Source organism: Salmo trutta, chromosome 12 (assembly GCF_901001165.1).
Source record: "Salmo trutta chromosome 12, fSalTru1.1, whole genome shotgun sequence".
In the NCBI taxonomy this organism is placed as follows: Eukaryota; Metazoa; Chordata; class Actinopteri; order Salmoniformes; family Salmonidae; genus Salmo; species Salmo trutta.
In genome coordinates, this window is record NC_042968.1 from 59,069,822 (window position 1) to 59,090,843 (window position 21,022).

Sequence of the window (21,022 nt, forward strand, 5' to 3'; positions counted from 1 at the left end):
CTTGTTCAGGGGCAGAACAACAAATTTGTACCTTGTCAGCTCAGGTATTTGATTTTGCAACCTTTCAGTTACTAGTCCAACACTCTAACCACTAGGCTACGCTGCCGCAAAACGGCTTTTTAATGATCAATTAGCCTTTTAAAATGATAAACTTGGATTAGCTAACATAACGTGCCAATGGAACACAGGAGTGATGGTTGCTGATAATGGGCTTCTGTACGCCTATGTAGATATTCCATTAAGAAAATCTTCTGTTTCCAGCTACAATAGTAATTTACAACACTAACAATGTCTACACTGTATTTCTGATCAATTTTATGTTATTTTAATGGACAAAAAAAAGTGCTTTTCTTTAAAAAAACAAGGACATTTCTAAGTGACCCCAAACTTTTGAACGGTAGTGTATATTTGCGCCTATCTCAGTGAATTAATCCATTGCGGAGGCCTAGACTAAAAACCAATTCATGGTTTATCCGAAATGTGGTCAGAGGCTCCATATGGAGGGTATAACGCAATTGCGGAGCCTCCATAGGCATGCAGAAGCCAAATCGGGCTCTGTACCGCATCGCCATTCGCCTACCAAATTTTGTAACAGTGCGGAGGGTTCTGTATAGCTCTGCATTGACATGATTGGTTGACAGTAGGTGGGGGCGGTACATCCTGTATCAGCACAAACTCACTTCCTTGACAACAGCTCTGCACTGCAAGTACATGTATGAATGTGGGACCTTATATAGACTGGTAATTGCCTTTCCAAATCATGTCCAATCAATTGAATTTACCACAGGTGGACTCCAATCAAGTTGTAGAAACATCTCAAGGATGATCAATGGAAACAGGATGCACCTAAGGGTCTGAATACTTATGTAAATAATGAATTTCTGTTTTTTTAATATTAATACATTTGCAAAAAATTCTACAAACCTATTTTTTCTTTGTCATTGTGGGGTATTGTGTGTAGATTGCTGAGGAAATTGTTTTATTTAATCCATTTTAGAATAAGGCAGTAACGTAACAAAATGTGGAAAAAGTCAAGGGGTCTATACTTTCCCAAGGCACTTTATATCACCAGTAGTTCACCTTTAATTCCTATAATTTCTGATCTTCAATGCTTGTTACTTTGGTCAGATGTGTCTGTCCCGAGCTCACTGGTGGATAAACTCTGAGGGCCCAGAAAAATGTATACAATATTGCAAGTTCGTTGCAGACAGGCCGTGCGTAGCCAGTGTGTTTTATAGGATATTTATTTTTATCAGGATATTTTCTACCTGCAGGCTGCAATGTTTTTATTTGTTGCCTCTATGTAGGCTATTTTTACATAGTTGGCAATATAAGTTACTTTTTAGGTTTGTGTCATTTTCATTTAGATTTGGATATTATTTTGATTAACCACATGACAATGATTTTGAGATATGAAAACGTTATTATAAATTAAATGAAAGTGTTTCACGAAAATGTGCATTTGAAAACCATAACTGGCACCCAGAACGGTAGAAATGGTAAGATAAATTGGCATTCAACATGAGAAAGGTTGTTGACTCCTCGTGTAGCCTATTACTGGCAACTTCAGGAGAGAAATGGCAGAATCTGTGAAAGCAGAGCAGGATGAGAATAGTTGGGTCGGGTTAAGTTAGATTCTTTCTGGTTATCTAGATCTCTGGCGCACTCGTGAGACATTTGTGTTATTTCATCAAACCTTAAGCTTTAAGCATCAGACAAGCTCAATGCATATAGTTGGTTTAATTATTTTTGACATTTTCAACCAATCAACCAGTCGAAAGAACAGACGACTTTAGGTCGACTAAGATTTTTTTTTAGTCTGGGACAGCCCTAATATGTACACACTCAGTGAGCATAGCCTAGCTCAGTGAAGCCTGGTGGTGGCAGCATCATGCTGTGGGGATGTTTGTCATGGGCAGGGACTGGGAAACCTGGTCAGAATTGAAGGAATGATGGACGGTGCTAAATAAAGGGAAATTCTTGAGGGAAACCTGTTTCAGTCTTCCAGAGATTTGAGACTGGGACTGAGGTTCACCTTCCAGCATGGCAATGACCCTAAGCATACTGCTAAAGCAACACTCGAGTGGTTTAAGGGGAAACATTTAAATGTCTTGGAATGGCCTAGTCAAAGCCCAGACCTCAATCCAATTGAGAATCTGTGGTATGACTTAAAGATTGCTGTACACTAATGGAACCCATCCAACTTGAAGGAGCTGGAGAAGTTTTGCCTTGAAGAATGGCCAAAAATCCCAGTGGCTAGATGTGCCAAGCTTATAGAGACATACCCCAAGAGACTTGCAGCTGTAATTGCTGCAAAAGGTGGCTATACAAAGTAGAGGTCGACCGATTAATCGGAATGGCCGATTAATTAGGGCAGATTTCAAGTTTTCATAACAATCGGAAATCGGTATTTTTGGACACCGATTTGGCCAATATTCTATTTTTTTTATTTGTATTTTTTTTTACCTTTATTTAACTAGGCAAGTCAGTTAAGAACATATTCTTATTTTCAATGACGGCCTAGGAACGGTGGGTTAACTGCCTTGTTCAGGGGCAGAACGACAGATTTTTACCTTGTCAGCTCGGGGATTCAATCTTGCAACCTTACGGTTAACTAGTCCAACACTCTAACCATCTGCTTTACATTGCACTCCACGAGGAGCCTGCCTGTTACGCGAATGCAGTAAGAAGCCAAGGTAAGTTGCTAGCTAGCATTAAACTTATCTTATAAAAAACAATCAATCAATCATAATCACTAGTTAACTACACATGGTTGATGATATTACTTGTTTATCTAGCCTGTCCTGCGTTGCAAATAATCGCTTAGGTGCACGTTACTCCAACCATAAACATCAATGCCTTTCTTAAAATCAATACATAAGTATATATTTTTAAACCTGCATATTTAGTTAATATTGCCTGCTAACATGAATTTCTTTTAACTAGGGAAAATGTGTCACTTCTCTTGCAAACAGAGTCAGGGTATATGCAGCAGTTTGGGCCGCCTGGCTCATTGCGAACTGTGAAGACTATTTCTTCCTAACAAAGACAGCCGACTTCGCCAAACGGGGGATGATTTAACAAAAGCGCATTTGCGAAAAAAGCACAATCGTTGCACGACTGTACCTAACCATAAACATCAATGCCTTTCTTAAAATCAATACACAGAAGTATATATTTTTAAACCTGCATATTTAGCTAAAAGAAATCCAGGTTAGCAGGCAATATTAACCAGGTGAAATTGTGTCATTTTGCATTCAATGCACGCAGAGTCAGGGTATATGCAACAGTTTGGGCCGCCTGGCTCGTTGCGAACTAATTTGCCAGAATTTTACGTAATTATGACATAACATTGAGGGTTGTGCAATGTAACAGGAATATTTAGACTTAGGGATGCCACCCATTAGATAAAATACGGAACGGTTCCGTATTTCACTGACAGGAAAAACGTTTTGTTTTCAAGATGATAGTTTCCGGATTCGACCATATTAATGACCTAAGGCTCGTATTTCTGTGTGTTATTATGTTATAATTAAGTCTATGATTTGATAGAGCAGTCTGACTGAGCGGTGGTAGGCACCAGCAGTCTCGTAAGCATTCATTCAAAACAGCACTTTTGTGCATTTGCTAGCAGCCCTTCGCAATGCATTGCGCTGTTTATGACTTCAAGCCTGTCAACTCCCGAGATTAGGCTGGTGTAACCGATGTGAAATGGCTAGCTAGTTAGCCGGTTGCGCGCTAATAGCATTTCAAACGTCACTCGCTCTGAGACTTGGGAGTGGTTGTTCCCCTTGCTCTACATGGGTAACGCTGCTTCGAGGGTGGCTGTTGTCGATGTGTTCCTGGTTCGAGCCCAGGTAGGAGCGAGGAGAGGGACGGAAGCTATACTGTTACACTGGCAATACTAAAGTGCTTATAAGAACATCCAATAGTCAAAGGTATATGAAATACAAATCATATAGAGAGAAATAGTCCTATAATTCCTATAATAACTAAAACCTAAAACTTCTTACCTGGGAATATTGAAGACCCATGTTAAAAGGAACCACCAGCTTTCTCATGTTCTGAGCAAGGAACTTAAACGTTAGCTTTTTTACATGGCACATATTGCACTTTTACTTTCTTCTCCAACACTTTGTTTTTGCATTATTTAAACCAAATTGAACATGTTTCATTATTTATTTGAGGCTAAATAGATTTTATTGATGTATTATATTAAGTTAAAATAAGTGTTCATTCAATATTGTTGTAATTGTCATTATTACAAATAAATAAGAGCAAAAAAATCGGGCGATTAATCGGTATCGGCCTTTTTGGCCCTCCAATAATCGGCATCGGTATCGGCGTTGAAAAATCATAATCGGTCAACCTGTAATACAAAGTATTGACTTTGGGGGGGGAATAGTTACGCACGCTCAAGTTTAGTTTTTTTGTCTTATTTCTTGTTTGTTTCATGAGAAAAAATATTTTGCATCTTCAAAGTGGTAGGCATGTTGTGTAAATCCAATAACACAACCCCCCCCAAAAATTCATTTTAATTCCAGTTTGTACGTAAGGCAATAAAATAGGAAAAATGACAAGGGGGTGAATACTTTCGCAAGCCACTGTATCTGTTAAGCGAAATACCGCAGTGTGCAATCCCAGAAGCAACATTTGTGACCTGCTGCCACAAGAAAAGGTCAGCCAGTGGTTCAAAAACAGAAATGTAAATACAACCTATATATTTATATATTTCCCCTTCGTCATTCGTACATTCTACTATTTGCACATTGTCACAACAATGTACATTGGCAAGAAAAAGTATGTGAATTACCTGTATTTACCTGTATTTCTGCATACATTTGTCATAAAATGTGATCTGATCTTCATCTTAGTCACAACAATAGACAAACACAGTGTGCTTAAACTAATAATACACAAATTATTGTATTTTTCTTGTCTGTATTGAATACATCACTTAAACATTCACAGTGTAGGTTGGAAAAAGTATGTGAACCCCTAGGCCAGGGGTGTCCAACCCTGTTCCTGGAGAGCTACCATCCTGTAGGTTTTCACTCCAACCCTCATCTAGCACACTTTCTAATAATTAGCTGGTTGATAAACTGAACCAGGTTAGTTGCAACTGGGGTTGGAGCAAAAACATACAGGAAGATAGCTCTCCAGGAACAGGGTTGGACACCCCTGCCCTAGGCTAATGACTTTTCCAAAAGCTAATTGGAGTCAGGAGTCAGCTAACCTGGAGTCCAATCAGTGAGATGAGATTGGAGGTGTTGGTTAGAGCTGCCCTGCCCAACAAAAATACTCACACAATTTGAGTTTGCTATTCACAAGAAGCATTGCCTGATGTGAACAATGCTTCGAACAAAAGAGATCTCAGAAGACCTAAGATTAAGAATTGTTGACTTGCATAAAGCTGGAAAGGGTTACAAAAGTATCTCTAAAAACCTTGATGTTCATCAGTCAGGAGAAAGTTCAGCACTGTTGCTACTCTCCCTAGAAGTGCAAGAGCACAGTGCAGAATGCTCAATGAGGTTAAGAAGAATCCTAGAGTGTCAGCTAAAGACTTACAGAAATATCTGGAACATGGTAACATCTGATGAGTCTACGATACATAAAACACTAAACAAGAATGGTGTTCATGGGAGGACACCACAGAAGAAGCCACTGCTGTCCAAAAAAACATTGCTGCATGTCTGAAGTTCGCAAAAGAGCACCTGGATGTTCCACAGCACTTCTGGCAAAATATTCTATATGCTATCATCGACAGAAAAATGTATTCTCAAGTTTATCAAGATATTTTGCAGGAGAATGTCAGGCTATCTGTTCGCCAATTGAAGCTCAACAGAAGTTGGGTAATGCAACAGGGCAACGACCCAAAACACAGATGTAAATCAACAAAGAATGACTTCAACAGAAGAAAATACGCCTTCTGGAGTGACCCAGTCAGAGTCCTGACCCCAACCCGATTTAAAATGCTGTGGCATGACCTCGACAGAGGTTCACACAAGACATCCTAAGAATTTTGCTGAACTGAAACAGTTTTGTAAAGATGAATGGTTCAAAATTCCTCCTGACCGTTGTGCAGGTCTGATCCACAACTACAGAAAACGTTTGGTTGAGTTTATTGCTGCCAAGGGGGGTCAACCAGTTATTAAATGCAAGGGTTCATATACTTTTCCCACCCTACACTGTGAATGTTTACACAGTGTGTTCAATAAAGACATGAAAACATATAATTGTTTGTGTGTTATTAGCTTAAGCAGACTGTGTTTGTCAGGTGTTGTGACATAGATGAAGATCAGATCAAATATTATGAACAATTTATGCAGAAATCCAGGTAATTCCAAAGGGTTCACATACTTTTTCTTGCCACTGTACGTCGCTTATGTAAAATTGTAAATGCTATACTACATTTTCTTCCGTTTTAATCGTGCAGGTTGCCTAGTGGTTAGAGTGTTGGACTAGTAACTGGAAGATTGCAAGATTGAATCCCCGAGCTGACAAGGTAAAAATCTGTCGTTCTGCCCCTGAACAAGGCAGTTAACCCACTGTTCCTAGGCCGCCATTGAAAATAATAATTTGTACTTAACTGACTTGCCTAGTTAAATAAAGGAAAACATTTAAATATATTTTAAACGTTGTTATTCTCTTTGTGTGTGAAATGTTTACTGTTAAATGCAGGATTGTTTTTGTCTTTGTTTTGTTTAACTTGCGATGTTCGTTTTTGTCGTTGTTGCATGTTTTTCTTGCCAATAAAGCCACTTTGAAGAGAGAGCGAGATCCAGATGAAGGCTGGCCAGCGGATACGAGGACAATACTGGCTACCATTACAAAGAGCTTCCTAGGGTTATAATCTGCAGCTATAGCTGCTCCGTCCTCTCAGTGCCTTTTTTTCCTGGAATGCTCTTATACTAGAGAACCAGGACTAGGGCACACACAGATACACACAGGATTAGCATGTAAACCTTCCATAGAGAGCATTATTAAACAAATAATTCCTCTCATTACAGAGTCTATTGACCCAGATTGTCACTGTGCTGCCAGTGGACCAGAGGCTATTGGCTAGTGTTAGCACTAGCTGCATCAGTCAGGAGAGAGTCAGGGGCTAAATGCTAGTGATTAATGTTTGCGCTAGCTGCATCATCCACAGAGACTCATCCTGGAGAATCAGAGGCTTAGTGCAAATGGATATTGTTAGCCCTAGCTGCATAATCTACAGAGGGTAATGACTAATTATAGAAAGTATTCATACCCCTTGACTTTTTTCAAAAATTGTGTTACAAATTGGGATTAAAATGGATTTAATTGTCTTTTTTTCCAACAATCTACACAAAACACTGTAATGTCAAAGTGGAACATTTGTTATTTTTTGGGGGGCGGGGGGGTTCATGAAAAATAGAACTAGTATGTCAAATCACATTTTATTTGTCACATGCACCGAATACAACAGGTGTAGATCTTAACGTGAAATGCTTATTTACAAGCCCTTAACCAACAATGCAATTCAAGAAATAGGTAAAAAAAAAAATAGGTAAAGAAATAGGTAAAGAATTAAGTAAAAAATTAAATAGAAAAATGAACAGAAGAAAATTACATAACAATAACGAAGCTATGTGCGGGGATATAGGTTAGTCGAGGTAATTTGTAAGGTGACTATGCATAGATAATAAACAGTGAGTAGCAGCAGTGTAAAAACAAGGGGGGGGGGTCAATATAAATTATCCGGGGGGCCAATTGTTCAGCAGTCTTTTGGCTTGGGGGTAGAAGCTGTTAAGGAGCCTTCTGGTCCTAGACTTGGTGCTCTGGTACCGCTTGCCGAGAGAACACTCTATTACTTGGGTGACTGGAGTCTTTGACCATTTTTGGGGCTTTACTTTGACACCGCCTAGTCATATACAGTACCAGTCAAAGTTTGGACAACCTACTCATTCAAAGGTTTTTCTTTATTTTTACTATTTTCTACATTGTAGAATAATAGTGAAGACATCAAAATTATGAAATAACACATGTAGTAACCAAAAAAGTGTTAAACAGATTCTTCAAAGTAGCCACCCTTTGCCTTGATGACAGCTTTGCACACTCTTGGCATTCTCTCAACCAGCTTCACCTGGAATGCTTTTCCAAAAGTCTTGAAAGAGTTCCCACATATGCTGAGCACTTGTTGGCTGCTTTCCCTTCACTCTGCGGTCCAACTCATCCCAAACCATCTCAATTGGGTTGAGGTCGGGTGATTGTGGAGGCCAGGTCAATTGATACAGCACTCCATAACTTTCCTTCTTGGTCAAATGGACTTTCATTGTTCTTTGCTTATTTGAGCTGTTTTTGCCATAATATGGACTTTGTCTTTTACCAAATAGGGCTATCTTCTGTATACCACACCTACCTTGTCACCACACAACTGATTGGCTCAAACGCATTAAGAAGGAAAGAAATTCCCCAAATTAACTTTAACAAGGCACACCTGTTAATTGAAATGCATTCCAGGTGAGTACCTCATGAAGCTGATTGAGAGAATGCCAAGAATGTGCAAAGCTGTCATCAGGGCAAAGGGTGGCTACTTTGAAGAACCTCAATCGTGGGTGAAGAATCACAGTCGTGGTTGAACAGGGAATACAGGAGGGAACTAAGCACTTACCCCTGAGGGTCCCCAGTGTTGAACATCAGCGTGGCAGATGTGTTGTTGTCTACCCTTACCACCTGGGGGCAGCCCATCAGGAAGTCCAAGATCCAGTTGGAGAGGGAGGTGTTTAGTCCCAGTGTCCTTAGCTTAGTGTTGAACACTGAGCTGTAGTCAATGAACAGCATTCTCACATAGGTGTTCCTTGATTAGATAAGTATTCAACCCCATGAGGCAATACATGTTAGGATCACCTTTGGCAGGATTACATTGTTGAGTCTTTTTAGGTGAGTCTCTAAGTGCTTTGCACACCTGGATTGTACATTATTTGTCCATTATTCTTTTTTAAACTCTTCAAGCTCTGTCAAGTTGGTTGTTGATCATTGTTAGACAGCCATTTTCAAGTCTTGCCATAGATTTTCAAGCCAATTTAAGTCAAAACTGTTACTAGGCCACTAAAGAACATTCAATGTCGTCTTGGTAAGCAACTCCAGTTCATTTTTGGCATTGAGTTTAGGTTATTATCCTGCTGAAAGGTGAGTTTGTCTCCCAGTGTCTGTTGGATAGCAGACTGAACCAGGTTTTCCTCTAGGATTTTGCCTGTGCTTAGCTCTATTCATAATTTATCCCCCTCAAAAAAACTCCATAGTCCTTGCCGATGACGAGCATATCCATGACATCATGCAGCCACCACCAAGCTTAAAAATATGAAGATTGGTAATCAATGATGTGATGTGTTGGATTTGCCCCAAACATAATGCTTTGTATTCAGGACAAAAAGTTAATTTCTTTGCCATTGGCCTCATGGTGAAACCCCTGAGCGGTTTCCTTCCTAGGGTGACTAGGGTTTATTGATACACCATCCAAAGCGTAAAGGGATATTCATTGTCTGCATTTTTTTTTTACCAACATTCCAATAGGTGCCCTTCTTTGCGAGGCATTGGAAAACCTCCCTGGTCTTTGCGGTTGAATCTGTGCTTGAAATTCTCTGTTTGATGGAGGGAGCCTACAGATAATTGTATGTGTGGGGTACAGAGATGGGGTAATTATTTAAAGAAAATCATATTAAACACTATTATTGCACACAGAGTGAGTCCATGCAACTTATTATGTGACTTGCTAAGCAAATCTTTCCTCCTGAACGTATTTAAGCTTGCCATACCAAAGCGGTTGAACACTTATTGACTCAAGACGTTTCAGCTTTAAATGTTTTATTCATTTGTTGACATTTCTAAAAACCAAATTCCACTTTGACATTGTTGGTATCTCAATTTAATGAATTTTAAATTCAGGCTGTAACACAACAAAATTTGGAGAAATGGTGCAGCTCTCCTTCTCTTGATCTCTCTAAGAGGTGTAGTGCTTACATGTCAATTAACATATATAGGTGGTATAGCTGTTGATTGTCTTTTAAATTGGGGGAGAACAGAAATGTGGATGCTTCGAGCTAATTAGCCGGTTAGGACAAAACGGTAATTAGCTTGGTAGGGCACTCAAATATTGTGCAGAATATTATGTTTCAATTGCTGTCAGTATTATACCTGTGATGGAGCCTTGTCATTGGCTGATGCAGGTGCTTGATTCTATAGCTGGCTTAACCCTTTTTCCCTGTGTGATGACATCATCAATGGTGGCCTTTAAAGTGTCCCAGTATGGTGTGTGCTTTCCAGTGGCTTTATACGTATCTCATAACATCATACTGTATATTGTAGGGATCATCAACTAGATTCAGCCACGGGCCGATTTGGAGCATAATTACAAGTAATTTGTAGACTGCGAATTGACCGCAAGAAATTCCAAACATATATCATATTTGACTTAAACATCATTTCAGACCTTGCTTACATTTGTATACGATCACGTATCTCTCTACTATGTGTGGGAATACTTGGGAACAGATTTCTTCAATTAAAATCACTTGGAGCTGATTTCCTGGTGTTGTTACAGTCTTATGTCCAACAATGAAAATGCAAATACAGTTTGGGAACCCTGCTATATAGGATGTGTGTAGGATTTTGATTTGGGCTGTATTGTTGACTGTCGGTGTGACATCATCAAAAGTGGCCATGATACGATTGTGGACTTATATGTGTTAATGGAAACCTCCCTCAGCTTCTGTAGCACTACCATCTTATCCCAGACTATATTCTCTCCATAGAACTGTAACTGAACAGAACAGTCTTTTGTGTGTTTTCAGGTGGCAGTAGAAAGCACTCTCTCAGACAGAGCAAGTGGGTCGATATCAAACACCGTGCCAAAATAAATCTCTTTGTTTTTCCATTCTTCTGTGGCTGAAAGATGGATGCGGGCTTTAAGTCAGTCTTTATTTGAACTGAATGTACTGAGTGTGAGCACTCAAGAGCATTGTAGTCAGCTAGCTGGTATAGAAGTGTGTGTGTGTGTGTGTGTGTGTGTGTGTGTGTGTGTGTGTGTGTGTGTGTGTGTGTGTGTGTGTGCAAAGCTCCGTAAAACAACACAGTAATTAAACAATTGGCCCTATCTTAATGAGCCTACATTTCCTCATTCAATAATTTGCATATACTGTATATCGTTTTTTTGTATATGTCTGCCATTTTTTTTGAAAATTGAAGAAAATTCTCCTTCTGACAACAGAAAACAAAAAATTAGGTCTCCTGTGAATGACCATGCTTTTCTTTACAACACTTCACTAGCTGTATATAGACAATAAGATTAAACAGCATATGGTTTGAGAGGTAGATCGAAGGTGAGACAGGGCACAACGCAATATATTGTTGTTGTTTAATAGAGATGAAGAAAGAGAGATTTCTCAGAAAGTACCTGAGAACTTGTTAGCTGAAGGTGATGGGGAACGTGTGAGTGAACGTGTTTGTGAACATGTGTTGATTTAAGACTGTGTACAGGTAACTGCCAAAATAAAGGAAACTTTCATAAGGCTTTTTTTATTATATATATTTTTTTCTTTATTTAACTAGTCAAGTCAGTTTAAACCTCTCTGGGGTATGTGGGACGGTAACGTCCCACCTCGCCAACAGCCAGTGAAATAGCAGAGCGCCAAATTCAAAACATCAAGAATCTCATAATTCAAATTTCTCACACATACAAGTATTATACACCATTTTAAAGATAATCTTCTCGTTAATCCAACCACAAAAAGGCTTTATGGCAAAAGCATAGCATTAGGTTATGTTAGGACAGCACCTAGCCAAGAAAAACCACACAGCCATTTTCCAAGCAAGGAGAGGCGTCACAAAAAAAACAGAAATACAGCTAAAATGAATCACTAACCTTTGATGATCTTCATCAGATGGCACTCATAGGACTTCATGTTACACAATACATGTATGTTTTGCTTGATAAAGTTCATATTTATATCCAAAAACCCCATTTTACATTGGTGTGTAATATTCAGAAATGTTTTGCCTCCAAAACTTCCTGTGAATGAGCACATCAATTTACAGAAATACTCATCATAAACTTTGATAAAAGATACAAGTGATATGCACAGAATTATAGGTAACTTCTCCTTAATGCAACCGCTGTGTCAGATTTAAAAAAAGCTTTACGGCGAAAGCAAACTTTGCAATAATCTGAGTACAGCGCTCAGACATCAAAACAAGCCATACAGATACCCGCCATTTTGGAGTCAACAGAAGTCACAAATAGCATTATAAATATTCACTTAACTTTGATGATCTTCATTGGAATGCACTCCCAGGAATCCCAGTTCCACAGTAAATGTTTGTTTTGTTTCGATAAAGTCCATATTTATGTCCAAATACCTCCTTTTTGTTCACGCATTCAGTCGAGTAATCCAAATGCACTGTGCTTGCGCAGTAAGTTGAGATGAAAAGTCAAGAAAGTTATATTACAGTTCGTAGAAACATGTCAAACGATGTATAGAATCAATCTTTAGGATGTTTTTATCATAAATCTTCCATAATATTCCAACTGGACGATTCCTTTGTCTTCAGAAATGAAAAGGAACACACCTCACTCTCACGGGAGTGCGCATGATTGAGCTCATGTCATTTTCTCTGTCATCTGATTCCAAGAGCTCTTATTCTCTCCCCATTCACAGTAGAAGCATGAAACAACATTCTAAAGACTGTTGACATCTAGTGGAAGCCTTAGGAAGTGCAAAATTACCCCACAGACACTGTATATTAGATAGGCAATCACTTGAAAAACTACAAACCTCAGATTTCCACAGTTCCTGTTTGGATTCTTTCTCAGGTTTTTGCCTGCCATATGAGTTCTGTTATACTCACAGACATCATTCAAACAGTTTTAGAAACTTCAGAGTGTTTTCTATCCAAATCTACGGCAGTTTACTACGGGCACGCTTTTCATCCGGACGTCAAAATACTGCCCCCTACCCCAAAGAAGTTAAGAACAAATTCTTATTTTCAGTGACAGCCTGGGAACAGTGGGTTAACTGCCTTGTTCAGGAGCAGAACAACAGATTTTTACTTTGTCAGCTCGGTGATTTGATCTTGCAACCTTTCAGTTACTAGTCCAACGCTCTCACCACTAGGCTACCCTGCTGCGCCGTTGGGCAACCCACGAGCCAGAACAGTGTCTGGAACTCTATTTGAGGGATGCGCACCATTCTTCCATGAGAAATTTCAGCATTTGGTGTTTTGTTGATGGTGGTGGAAAACAGTCTCGGGTGCTGCTCCAGAATCTCCCATAAGTGTTCAATTGGGTTGAGATCTGGTGACTGAGACGGCCATAGCATATGGTTTACATCGTTTTCATGTTCATCAAACCGTTCAGTGATCACTCGTGCCATGTGGATGGGGACATTGTCATCCTATGGAGGCATAGCTATGGTATCCAAAAGAATGGCCTGACCAGCATTTGTATACATGACCCTAAGCATGATGGGATGTTAACTGCTTAATTAACTCAGGAACCAGCACCTGCTTTCTATAACTCATTTACTCAAGTGTTTCCATTATTTTGGCAGATACCTGTATATGTAGTGTTGAGCTGAGGACTGAGGGCGTCCCCTGCCGACATTGAGAAAAGACTTAGGAGCATACCCATGGCTTTCCCTCTTCCTCACTTACAGTGTCTTCTCTTTTCACACACACACATCTCTCTCTCTTTCCCTCTCTCTCTTTCTCTCTCACACACACGCACACCCACCCTCTCCCCCATGTGTGTTAACTAACTCTCTCTCTCCCCCCTCTTTCCCTTCTCCTCCAGATCTCATCTGATGCCGAGGCTGAAGGAGTCTCGCAGCCACGAGTCGTTGCTCAGCCCCGGTAGTGCTGTGGAGGCCGTGGACCTCAGCATGGAGGACGAGGTGCTCATCAAACCTGTTCACAGCTCCATCCTCGGACAGGACTACTGCTTCCAGGTGAGGGTCAGAACACATGGAAACACACACACAGACAGACACACACACACACAGACAGACACACACACACACACAAGAGTATGCACACGCATTCACAAACACGCGTGCACTCACATACTCACAGCATCTAGGGCCAGGACTACTGCTTTGAAGTCAGGGGCTGCAAATGTGCAGACACACAAGTGCACACACGCTTGTATACACAAAATGTGCTTTATCCTGGGGAAAGATATTTCTTCAATGAGAGAGATGAACACTAGAGACACATTCACTTGAACACACACCCATATAATACACCTGGCAAGGCCCTCTTCATTGAGAGCACACTGTCACACACACACACACACACACCACAGGAGCGCTGCCTTGAGATGAGCCCAATTACCATACGCACACGCACACAGCAGGACCGCGGCTCTAAAACGAGCCCTGCTGGCAGTAGACACGGCACTGAGAGGAGAGGAAAGTGAGTGACTAAGCACTCCATGAGCACTGTGTGAGCAGGCTGAGAGTGAAAAATAACCAGCCATTGTCTAGCGCGGACTGAAGAGGCCTCACTGTTCTCTATCACCTTCATCGCACCACTCTCTCTCGCTCGTTCTATTTTTTCTCTTGCATATGCTCTCTATTTCTCTCAGTCTTTTTTCTCTCTCTAGTACATTCTCTCTCTCGTCCTCTCTTATGTCCAATCACCACAGAGTACTCTGTCCAATCGCATCGTTCCTATTTCAGCTCCACCAACCCTCGGTCAGACATCTCATCTCACCGCACAGAGTGTGTGTGTGTGTAGTCTAGTATTCATACACCAAGATAAGACTAGTTGTAGGCATTTTTCCTTCTGAAAGACTCTATGTCCTGTGCTCTGTATCTGTTTTTTCCATGTATGAAGGACAGTAGTCACTGTGTTGTGTTTCTCTGTGTTTCAGGTCACCACTTCAACGGGAACTAAATGTTTCTCCTGTCGATCGTCAGCCGAAAGGGACAAATGGATGGAGAACCTGAGGAGAGCCGTCCACCCCAACAAGGTGAGACATGATTGACCAAGTGTAGGTTCATAACAAAAGAAATAGATGCCTATACACTGTTGGAGCCTCCATGTTGTTTTAATCAGACAATGTTGCACCAGAAGGTCTTTGTCAGGCTTCTGACAAAGGAAGGGGATAATCTAGTTCAAGTACAGACATTGACAGTCTGGATTCCAAACCTATCACTCACAACTCCACAAGGGCCCGGGAAAGATAGCCAAGTGAGCTAATTGGAATTGAGCCATTGAGTCAGACATTTAGACCGAGGCAGTTGGATCCTCCACACGGCCTGGGATACAGTATGGTACATCCGCTGTGGTGTGATGGGCCTCCCAGTGAGACAGAGAGACAGATCTGTGAAGGGACACAGTCCAAACAGTCTCCAGACTGCCAGTGTCAAATAGAGGTCCCAACGCACATGTTCCCCTCCGTCGCTTTCCTCTCGGCTCAAAACGTTTTCCTTTAATCACAACAGCGCAGAAAGACGGCAGGCGAGCGGCTAACATATGGCTCCCTGCGTCAAGCCCCCCCCTAAAAAATGTAAATCTGACAGCACTCTCCCGCTTTCATCTTTCTTTATTTAGCAAACGACTTGCTAATTAGAACTTTAAGGAAAAAGTTTGGCTTGAACCATTGCATTTTGTTTTCTTCTCAAAATACTCTCCTGGCACAGATATGAATTTTTCCATCTCAACCTTGCAAGATTTTAATTATTTTGTGATTTTTTCCACAGATTAGACACAGTGTAAGTTTGCATGTCTGTCCATAAACATCAGCGGGAGAAACAGATGTTAAGGCGTTTTTTTCAAACGAGAAAAGGGGAGGAAAGTCTTTGTAGTGGGTGTTAAATAACGTGTCATATCCAAAAGAGTCAGAAAGCCATTTTCAGAGTTCTATTCATGAGATACTTATTGTTTTACTGGTTAAATTAAATTAGCATAATGAACTGTGTTTATATGTAGGAGCTACCTACAGGCCCATTAACATGTGCATTTTAATCAGCTATTGATCTGCTTATTTATTTTTTATAATTTTTGGGTGGGGGATGTTTAACACCTTAATTGCCCGTTATATGCTAATCTCAACCCACCCTCCCTGCACTCCAGTGAGTCAAGATTTGATCAAGCACACCTCAAGTATTTTTAAATATTTTAGGTATGTTGCTGTTATTTTTCCTTTTTTGGAAGGCTCGGAAACGATAATGTTTACTGAGAGAAGCACCACGTTCCCATAGAAAACTACTAGTGGCACCAATATACCTGCATACTATTTGAGATATGTATTAGATCCAGATCTGGCTACCACTGACCCTAACCGCCCCTCTCCGCTCCCTCAAATATTTGAAAGTATTTGAGTTACAGTGAGTATGTACGAGAGTCTAGACCCAGGTCTGTGATCTACCCCTAAACCCAGCCCTCCCTCTCTCTATCCCCACACAGGACAACAGCAGGCGGGTGGAGAACATGCTGAAGCTGTGGATCATCGAAGCCAAGGACCTTCCTGCCAAGAAGAAGTACTTCTGCGAGCTGTGTCTGGACGACGCGCTGTACGCCCGCACCACCTGCAAGCTCAAGACCGACAACGTCTTCTGGGGCGAGCACTTTGAGTTCAACAACCTCCCGGCCGTCAAAAGCATCACGGCCCACCTCTACAAGGACTCGGACAAGAAGAAGAAGAAAGACAAGAACAACTACATCGGACTGGTCAACATCCCCGTCGCCGCGGTGACGGGGAGGCAGTTTATGGAAAAGTGGTACTCTGTGAGCACGCCGACGCCCAATAAGGGTAAGACGCCGGGGCCCATGATCCGGATCAAGGCCTGCTACCAGAGCATGAACATCCTGCCTATGGAGATGTATAAGGAGTTTGCAGAGTACACCACTAATAACTACATGTTGCTGTGCTCTGTGCTGGAGCCTGGCATCAGTGTGAAGAACAAGGAGGAGATGGCTTCTGCACTGGTCCATATTCTACAGAGCACCGGCAAGGCCAAGGTAGGAACTATGTATTCACGCACGACTGTAAGTCGCATATTATTGAATTAACTGCCGATCATCAAGATTACTCTTTCACATACACATTTACTTTTATTTTACACATGTTTTGGTTAAATTCGTGGGCAATGTTTCCTGTAAAATACTTTGCTCAAGGTAGCAACTGCATCAGGAGTGTTGGCTAAGTAAGGTCAATATCTTTCATCCTCAACATGTAGGTATCAGAACTCAGCCTATGTTCTGTAATACAGTGGTATTCTGTGTCACCAAGTTCAAACTGAAGGCAAGTGAAGCCAATGAATGTAACCAAACTTGACTAAATGCTTTTTTTTTTTACTTTGACCCGGCCAGACAGGTGATTTCTTGTTCATTCAACAGAGAGTCTTGACTTTTTCCTTTTGGAGTAGTTGGTCACATGTTAGTTTGACAGAGGAAGTATTACATCTCAAATTAGCGTTTAATCCATCCTCAGTTCTCCTTAGTTCACTCTCCTGCAGGGTTGTAAAGCTCAGGGATGTTTGGGACGGGTGTTCAACACAACAGAACATAACAGAAGAGACGTGATGGGTGTTAGCTCCTGTGTTATTAGGCCTAGATTAACCCACTGCAGTCTTAGCATGTCTACTTTAGTCCTTTTGAAATCTACCACAACAGGGGGCCCTTTTGGAGAGATTATCTCTCATCCATTCAGCAGTCTACACTTTACCACACTGACACACCCTCTCTCGCTCTCTCGCTCTTCGCCGAGCTGTCTTATTGGTTATCTACTGCTCTTCCTGTCATGAGTCGTATGCACAATTCATTGGCTGCTGCCTCAGTAAGAGAAGGATTCATTGCTCTATTCTCTTTATGTTGAAGCTCCCTGACTCTCTCTGACTTTAGAGCGAGACTGCCATGATGAACAATTAGTACTTAAGAGGTCCTGCTGGACCGCAGTAGACTGTCGCTGTCCCTGTTCTGGGTTGGGTTTACACACACACACACACCAACACACACACACACACACCAACACACACACACACACACACACGTTACAAAGGTACTGTAGGTCTCTGGAGAGATGGTCACACTGTTAATTAGACCTAATTAATTACAGTGTCCCTGAAAAGTGTTCAACTTTCGCCTCTCCCTTACCTCTCTCCTCCCTCCCTACTCTTTCTCCCTTACCTCCTTCCTCCCTCTGCCTGTCGTCTTAAATGGAGACAGGTCGTTAAACTTTAATACCAGCGGAGAGAAGCAGTTTCAAGGTTGATTTACACCGGGACGTCTTTATTTTCCCCCACAGATCTATAGGTTTGGTAGATCACACAATCCCAATGGAAGTATTCCCCTCATTCGCTCTACAAATGTTTATTGCGACCAGACTAATAATTTAAAAGCCAGTAATAGCTTTTAAAGGGATAGACAAAATCAAATGGATACGTTTAGCCTGGTCAAGAATGTATTGAGTGATTAATTCAAGTAAAGCTGTTTTCCTTTTGGATATTAGTTTGGTTGGCTTCAGCTGTGGTCAGACAAGCAAACTACCCTCCTTCTAAAAGGATTTAACTAATTAAGGAAAACTTAGATATGATGTTGTTTGTCCATCCTCGTTTGGCCATTTCATGTGTGCACACGCAGTAAAACTTTTTAGAACTAGATTACCCTCGAATCCTAGGCTACATTCTCGACGGAGCACTATACACATTGTAGCCCACAGCACCACAACACATCCAAAATATTCCCAACTAATAGTCCCCAAAAATATTCCAAACTATATTTTACCCAGGCCTAATACTATGCTGTGTATATTCATATCCTGATTTACGCTGTGTGGTTTGTCCTTTTTACAAGCTACAGATTAAGCCTTGGGCCAAACTTCCCTCTGCTCTGCTCATCTCTAAATAATTTTTTTGCATTAACTTCATTATGCTGGCTGTCTTTTTCATCCAAGTCAATGACTGCTCCTTGACCGCAGGAACCAAATACACATCTACAAAATATTTGTCATCCACACAATCCTTGAGGGGAACCCATCATATTTTTCATTCGAAGAACTCTGCTATCATATCTGGCCAACGATAGCATCTGGAGAGCCAAAGTTCATTCGGCTGGTTGTTTTTGTTATCACATTCCATTTTTTATTTATTTAAACCTTTATTTAACTAGACAAGTCAGTTAAGAACAAATTATTTTTTCCTTTGACGGCCTACCAATTACCCGAACGACGCTGGGCCAATTGTGCGCCACCCTATGGGACTCCCAATCCCGGCCGGTTGTGATACAGCCTGGAATCGAACCAGGGTGTCTGTGGTGACGCCTCTAGCCCCTAAATAACAGCCTCTTTGTGTTATGTCTGGCTGTTCTACACCCCGTCTTGTTTATTATTTCGTCTTGTGACTGTGCCAACGTAGTGTCTACAGAACAAGTCTAAACCTTTTGATCCTCTACCTACCTACTCACTCACTCACTCATCCCTTCACCCCGCTGTTGATTCTAATGATGCTGATGTGAAGTCAGTTCTGGTAACATTAGCAGCGTTAACTAAAGAAAGCACGGAGACAGACTTTCCTCGGCGGTGCGTCACGATCAGCTGGTTAATTATGATTACAGTCATTGGGGTGGAGAGACGTGTCTAACACCTGCCCTGTCAGGGGGGAGTCGGTCGGTCAGTCGGTCTCTCTCTCTCTCTCTCTCTCTCTCTCTCTCTCTCTCTCTCTCTCTCTCTCTCTCTCTCTCTCTCTCTCTCTCTCTCTCTCTCTCTCTCTCTCTCTCTCTCTCTCTCTCTCTCTCTCTCTCTCTCTCTCTCAGGCTGTGTAGCCCCTCTAGTCTCTGTTGATTTGTGTTGAGGAGGGGGAGGGGACTCTGGTGATTACATTGTGGTTGGTTGTTTCTTAGGTGATGATGATGAACACAGTGTTTTCTTTTTTAACACGAAGGAGGTTCGCCTTTGGTGCTTTCTCTCTCTGTCTGTCACTAACACTCTCTCGCCTTCTCTCTCCCCTTCTCTTTCACCTTCTCTCTCTCTCTCTCTCTCTCTCTCTCTCGCACTCTCTCTCGCTCTCTCTCTCTCTCGCTCTCTTCAATTACATTTCAATTCAATTTAAGGGGCTTTAGTGGCATGGGAAACATATGTTTACATTGCCAAAGCGAGTGAAATATATAACAAACCACAACGCTCTTCCTCTCTATAGCTCCCTCTCTCGTGTTCTCTTTCTCCCTCTCTCTCTCTCTCATGCCTCAGTGCGTTCTAAGGCTAGGGATGTTTGAGAGGTTGTCATTGACTGTTCTTTTTCGCCGTCCAGCCGGATGCCTCCGTTGTCACGGCAGTCACTCAATGCTGTAGGCCCGGGGATCACACTCACACATAACAAGACATCAGAGGGGTAGATGGGAGGTCAATCCCTTGTGTTTACGCACGAGGAAGACTTGTAAATGCTTTATTCGGGGCGTTGCCTTGAGAATGTTCCAGAAAACACAAGGTCCGAGTGCTTCTCTCTCCATCCCTTTATCCCCCTCTCCACACCTTTATCCCTCTCTCCATCCTTTCCCTCGGGTGGTTTGTTCCACTCTCTGACCCGACCAGCGTCTCAGTGCACTCACACAGCAGTGTTAGCCGCAGCACACAAACATCATCAACAACAACAACAAGACGGCAATGTGTTGGGGTGCCCCCAAGCAGCATTCTCAGCATCCACTTTTCTGTTGGTGAAAATGACTTTGCAAACACTATTGATTTGATTCTTCTTCTCCAGCCCGTTGTGGCAAGTAGGAATAAGGCGCCTCGTCTCGGAGAGGCTATTCAGGGCCTCATCTGAGTCCTATGATTTATACTTATGGAGTACAGCGCTCAGCTGGCCATAGATAACAGAAAGCAGAGAGGTGGTGTCTGCTTCTGCTGTTATTGTTTTTGTTTTACTGCTCCTGGAGGTAAAGGAAACTAACAGACGGTATTAAGTGGCCCTTCATCAGTCAGTCAGATAACAAATTCGCCCTCCCTCCCTCCATCTTTCCATCTCTCCTTCCTTGCCTCCTTCTCTCCTTCTCCCCCGAGCAGCAG

General features: G+C 41.6%; 1 protein-coding gene across 4 annotated transcripts in view; it reads left to right on the forward strand.

Annotated features, from left to right (window-relative positions):
- Nucleotides 1-21,022, forward strand: part of LOC115203862 (disabled homolog 2-interacting protein) — a 197,773-nt gene that overhangs the window by 146,958 nt on the left and 29,793 nt on the right. For all 4 annotated transcript variants that reach the window (XM_029768918.1, XM_029768917.1, XM_029768916.1 and 1 more), the window contains 3 exons: nt 13,811-13,964; nt 14,891-14,989; nt 16,429-16,983. In XM_029768918.1, coding sequence (XP_029624778.1) covers nt 13,811-13,964; nt 14,891-14,989; nt 16,429-16,983 — 808 coding nt within the window. The remainder of the gene's footprint in view (nt 1-13,810; nt 13,965-14,890; nt 14,990-16,428; nt 16,984-21,022) is intronic.